This window comes from Leishmania panamensis, assembly GCF_000755165.1.
Source record: "Leishmania panamensis strain MHOM/PA/94/PSC-1 chromosome 3 sequence".
In the NCBI taxonomy this organism is placed as follows: Eukaryota; Euglenozoa; class Kinetoplastea; order Trypanosomatida; family Trypanosomatidae; genus Leishmania; species Leishmania panamensis.
In genome coordinates this window covers 101260-107259 of record NC_025876.1, presented here as the reverse complement: position 1 = coordinate 107259, position 6000 = coordinate 101260, and the positions used below count along the sequence as shown (strand labels likewise).

The following is a 6000-nucleotide window of genomic DNA, read 5'->3' as shown; positions in this document are numbered from 1 at the left end:
GGTGGGGGGGTGGGGTGGGTGGGTGCGTGAGTCCCACGGCGCCCCAGGAGGAATCGCAAGCAGGCATGGTGCCACGACGGCAATGACAGACACAATGAGGGCTTTTGATTCCCCCCTTGGAGAAGCGCTGAGAGAGAGAGGAAGAGAGAAGCAGGGGCGTGCCACAACAGTTCACCACCCCATTGGTGGCGCGGGAGGGAGGAAAAAAAAGAAAGGTGAGAGGAAGCGGAGCCTAAAGCAACGAAGGCCCCCTCAATAGACCAAACACCGAAAGTATGGCGAGGAGGCGCCACCCACACCCACACCCCAATGAGGTGGCACGCGCCCATCACATATTCCCCCCCACCCCGCCCACATCACTCAGCTTCCATGCCAGCTGCTTCCTTGTTCTGTTCTTTTACCGGCGATGACATTCACCACGCGCACACTCGGGCACTGTGGGGGTGGGGGGGAGGGGGCGGGCGTGCTGCAGTCACTCAAGCAGCGCCCTGCTCCATCACACTAGTCCGCATAGACACTTGGAGCTTTCACGCATGGCAACGCTGGTTTCCCCTTCCGACTGGGACTCGCTGGCGTCGCGCTGACCGCGCCTGCGACCTCTGCCGGCCGCACGATGCCTACCTCCGCTCCCTGTGCTGCCACTGCCATAGCAGAGGACAGAAGAACTGACAACATCGTTAGCCCCATTGCCAGTGCCGCCTGCAGCAGATGCCCGCGACTGCGCGGCCGCCCGGTTGGCAGAGGCTTCTGCCGCCGCTGCCGCTGCGGCACCGGACAGGGATGTGCTGATCAGCGGTTGACCAGTCACGGTGCATGCGCCGGACACATTGGCTCTACGACCTGCCGCTGCGCCAGCTGAGAAGGCGGCCGCAGTCGCTACACCGCGACCCTCTACGTGGGCGCCCGGGTTGCGGTGAAGACCGGCACCCCATACCTCCGTGGACCTGCCGTCGCGGTTCGCGCCGTCAGTGCCGTAGTAGTGGGGCCCCGTCGCTGCCAGTGCCGCTGCTGGCGGCATCGATGATGGCCCTACGGGCGGGCTGCGACGATAGAGGCCTCCATTGGCACCTGAAAGGATCATGACCGCTGGCTGTTGGGCGCCTCCTCGACACCCTCCACTGCCACCACCGTAGTGATAACCACCACCGTTCTCATCCTCGATAGGCACGGCCCGCAAGCGCATCACCTGGTAGTTTGGATCCGGTCCTGTGCGGTACCCACATTGCACGAGCACGACGTTGTGGAAGTACTCGTCGAGCTGCGCCATCAGCAGCGGCTTGCGGCGCAGCACCCGCACGTCAAACTCTGCCTTGCCGCTCTTCTGCTCATAGTAGTCCTCCTCCGAGGGCGGGAGGAACAGCTTTGTGTCGATGCACCCGGGTGGCATGACGCGTGGTCGCATGCTATCCCGAAGGACCACCCCCGTCACGGTTGCCGCGCTGTTGTTGGGCGAGGTAACAGACCACTCGCTGCCGCCAGTGTCGTCACGCAGTCCCTGCGTGTTCGCGTCGGTGTAGCGCGCTCCATGGTGGGTGCTACGCCCAGAAACAGCGGCCGCCGCAGCGGCCAGTGAGTTGGGTCGATGGACCTGCGGCGCCGGCGGTGAAGAGAAGCGTACGCGGTCGCCGTCGGCCTCCTGGTAGGGTTCCTCCGCGTGCGCCTTAATGATCTCTGGTGGTATTTGCAGGTTCAGCATGTTGCAGCAGTCCGCGACGAACTGAAGGTGCCGCTGGCGATCCCGGCGCAGCATGTGCTGAACGTGGCGCGACTCCATCACACGACGCGCCACATCACGCTGAATGGCCTCTTCCATGGCCTGCTTCGACGGCGGCTTGCGCTGCTGCTGTTGCTGCTGCTGCTGATGCCCGCTGCTGTTGCTACTGCTGCTGCTGCTGCTGCTGCTGCTGCTGCTGCTTGTTGCACTCATCTTGGAGCGGAAGGCTATGCGCAGCCACGGGTGGCGGAGTGCCTGCTCGGCGGTAAGGCGGCGTAAAGGGTCGAGATCGAGGAGTCTTGCCAGGAGATGCCGCACACTGTTGGGCGGGTACGGCAGCATCGCTTTCTCGCGCTCGGAGTCACCTTCTGATGCCTCCACTGTGTTCAATGTTGGTGTGTCAGAGAGCAGCATGTCATCGCACACGTCCGGTGGCACCATATCTGGCAGGTCGCTGAGGTTCACCGGCGTCGTCTGCTGCGCAATCTCGCGGTAAAGCTGGTAGCGGGTCACAACGGGCGGCAAGGAAGCTTGGTCGGTGTGTGTGTCGCTCGCGTCGTCCTTGTCGCCGTGCAGCGCGAAGGGCCGAAGCTGCTGATGCATCTGCTTGTTGTTCAGCATACGAAAGTATCGCAACTGCACCGGCAGCGGGCCAGGTTTTCCGGTGATGAGGTAGTAGAGTATCAGCCCGCAGCACCACATGTCACTGGACTGCGCCGCATCTCGCCCAACGTGCTGTGGCGACTTCGAAAACGACGCTGGTGGTGTTGTGGCGCCGTAGAAGTACTTGCACAGCTCCGGTGAAGCAAAGAGGGGAGAGCCTTGGTCGTTGTACGTGTCGCTGACGCTGCCGAGATCGGCCAGCTTCACGGTACCGTCCTCGAAAAGAAGCACGTTCGACGGCTTGATGTCGTTGTGCGCCAGGTGCTGCTGGTGTAGGTAGGCAACGCCAGAGATGAGCTGGTAGAAGATGCCCTTCAACAGCGTTGGCGAGCACGTGGGTAGCGACATGTGTGGCCGGCTGTGCAGCGTGGAGGCGCCCGGTCCCGGTGGCGCGGTGGCTGTCGGGCGGCCCTCAGTGCCGTTGGAGCCTGCGCTGGTTGCGCTACGGTCGACGAGGTTGTCACACTCTACTGGGGGTTCGGCTGCCGACAGCCCCCGCGGTGTCGCACTTATGACCGCGATGGAGTTAGTCGTTCCCGTCGTACTCACGGAGCTTCCGTCGCTGATGTCATCCTCCCAACTTTCATCGCCGTCGCTGTGGTGGTGGTAGTGGTGGTGGCCCCCGGCGAAGGTCGGGCAAGGCCCACTTGATGGCTGCTGCGGCGACTGGGAGGTGTCCACCCAATAGAGGCGGTCTGTACAGCGGTTGATTGTGTGCGTTGTGGTGATGGAGCCGCAGTGGCGCCGCTGCCGATCGTCATGGCAGATCACGTTCGCCTTGCTGTCCCAAGTACCAGCGGCGGCGTCGTCATCATCGCTGCTGCCGCGCGACCGACTTGCGGAGACTCCATCGGTGTCCTCACCGTCACCGCGCGCGGCGTCTGCCATAAAGGTGATGATGTCCACATCCAAATCCTCCACCGCAGAAGGCACCATGGGAAGCCACAATGACCGTTGGGGCTGTGGCTGTACTTGATCGCCGTGGGCCGCAGGTGCCCCAATGCTTTGATTGTGCCGTAGACTTCGCTGCAGCCCACGCTGCGCTCGCCGCCACTCCCGTACCGCCTCACGCCACCGCGTGCGTAGCAGCTGCTGGACCAGTTGTCGCAGGTTGCAGATGGCGATCGGCATCACGACATACTCCTTGCTGTACCGCGTGAAGGTGTCAAGCGCACGGATGATGTTTTTGCTATGGAAACGCTGGAGGTTGCGCATCTCCCGCAGAAATGTTTCCTGCCGCTTCAAGTCCTCCTCGCGGCGGTATTGCATGCCAGACGTGCGTTTCAGTGGGCCTGCAAGAGCGCCACGGTCAGTACTGTGGCTGTGACGACCATGGCCGTTGTCGTTGCCGTCCTCAGTCTTGGCAGGCGACGTTGACGACGCCTTGCTCAGCTTCGCTGTGGGTGTGCTGAGCTTGGCGTAGTTGCCGCTTACTATTTTGATGGCGCAGCGCGAGAACCGCCGGTCGGCGTTGTCTGTGCTCAGGTCGATGCAGTCGCGCACAACGCCGTAGGTGCCTTCCCCGAGCAGCGGGCCGAGGATGTAGTGGCTTACCTTCTTTATGCGCTTGCGGCGGAGGCCACCATCGACGCCCCACAGCGTGACATCGGGCGGCGACGAGTGCAGTGAGCCGGAGGCGCTCTGGACGCTGTCCCCGTCAGTGTCGCTGACGTTGTCCTTCACGTCGCAGGCGGCGCGAGGGCAGGGGAGGGCGCTGCTCGGTATGTAATCCGGCAATTCCAACGTGCTCGGCAGCAGTGACGACGCGTCATCAGCACCCTCGCCAGCGCGCCGCCGTCCCTGTGCCGCTTCCAATCCCTGACCTTCCCTCTCGTCCCCAGAGCTGTTTGAGGGGGTGGAGCTGAGGGTGATGCTGTCCTTCGGGACGGAGCGCCGGCGTCGCTGGTGAGGAAGTAGCGGTGGGTCCTCTTGCGCTATCAGCAGCCTCATGCTTGAGCTACGTTCACCGACGACTCCTCGACCGCTTACTGTATCCGGCGTCATGACCGCTGCGATAGGGGGCCCGCGCAGGCAGTTGCGGCGGTGCCGCAAAGGCGATCCGGGCTGTACATTGTCCACATCATCCGCACCACCACCTTCCTCGACGCTGCCGAAAGGAGCGACAGAGGATCGACAGTGGCGGCGACCACCGTCCTCATCGCTGCGATCCTCGTCTTGCTCGTCACCGCTGGCGCCGTGGTAACTTAACAGAGAGGCCATTGCTAGCGGGTCCTCCGGCATCGGTTGCGCATGCTGTGGCTGACCGCCACCGCTTTGCGGGCGGCCTAAAGAGAAATTCGCATCGGCGCATTTTCCTTCAATGGCGCTGGGCCGGCCCTTCACCGTGGCGTCATGAGCGCCACCACCGCTGCTACTACCTCTGCTCACCCCGCTCCCGGCGTCATTGTGGCCACTGCTTGCATCTTTGCTGCCAATGATGCCGTCACCGCCGCTGTCTTTATGGCAATGCTGCTGCTGGTGGTGGTGGTGGTGGTGGTGGTGGTGGTGGTGGTGGTGGTGGTGGTGGTGGTGGTGGTGGTCGTTGGCTTCGCTGGTCGGTGGGCCCTCTTCGGTAGGTAGCATCCTCACCGCAGACGAGAGGCTGAGCTGGCTCACGTTACCGCCGTGAATCGAGCTGGGGCTGAGGAGGGACTGAAAAATGCTCAGCTCTGGGGTGGGCTGCGCTGGCGAGCCGCCGGCCCTGTCTTTGGAAAAGGCGGCTGTTTCCTCCCCAGAGAACATTCAGCTGGCCCACACGCGCAACACGCACATACGTACACGCGTGTGCACTACAGCGCTGTCTTGCGTGATGCCGCGCAACCCTCTCCCGCGCGCGTATCTTTTCGGGTTTACAGCCTCGCGTGCGTGGGGCTCTTACGGTGACAAATAATGGGGGCTGGTGGTGGTTGGTTCCTTCAGTGTGGGTGGGCGAAGTGTCTGAGCTCGATTGTGTGGGCGTCTCGAGTGCGATGTGCGTACCGCCTTTTTGCATGTGCGGGGCTGTACGCTTGCGGAGAGAACAGACTCTGATGAAGTCACAGGGCATGAGGAAGAGCGAGAGTGAAGGAGGGAGAGAGCAGGGGCGATGCATGTGCAAGGGGATGGGAGGGGGGGGGACGGGTGAGCCAATTGAGTTCATGGCGAGCGCATTGCGGCCATGACAGGAGAACTGGCCCCGACACACAGGCGCACACGCGTATATACACCTCGTTGCCGACGTGAGTAGAGGAGGAGGCACGCGAGCGTGTGAGAGGTCACCCCAGGCAGGAGGGCGTTTTGTGAGGCTGCCGACTTAGTACACGTACACACCACACGCTGGGACCCATGCACCGTGGGAAGGCTCGTTGCTTATCTTTGTACCGCCAAGTATCCACCCACTCACTCCCCCTTCCTCTTCTACTCGACTGCTCCTTCAGGGCCGCTATCTTTCCACACTTGCAGAAGTGTGCTGGCCTCCCCCCTCGTTTCTGCGTGAGTGCGCGAGATGGAAGAGGGGAGGAGGGAGGGGGGGAAGGCAGAGAGAGAGAGAGAGAGCAGGTGTGAGAGGGAGACGACACAGCTCCTCCTCCTCCTCTTCTTCCCTCGCTCCTATGCCGCCACTCATGGAGAGGTCCAGGGCACAC

The 6000-nt window shown here is 62.8% G+C and overlaps 1 protein-coding gene across 1 annotated transcript; it reads right to left on the bottom strand.

The window, feature by feature from the left end:
• Positions 1–496: 496 nt before the first annotated feature.
• Positions 497–5119, bottom strand: LPMP_030320 (protein kinase, putative; the record flags this gene model as incomplete). The annotated part of the gene is made up of 1 exon (XM_010702673.1): positions 497–5119. One exon carries the CDS (start codon positions 5117–5119, stop codon positions 497–499), a length of 4623 nt encoding a protein of 1540 aa, XP_010700975.1.
• Positions 5120–6000: the final 881 nt, after the last annotated feature.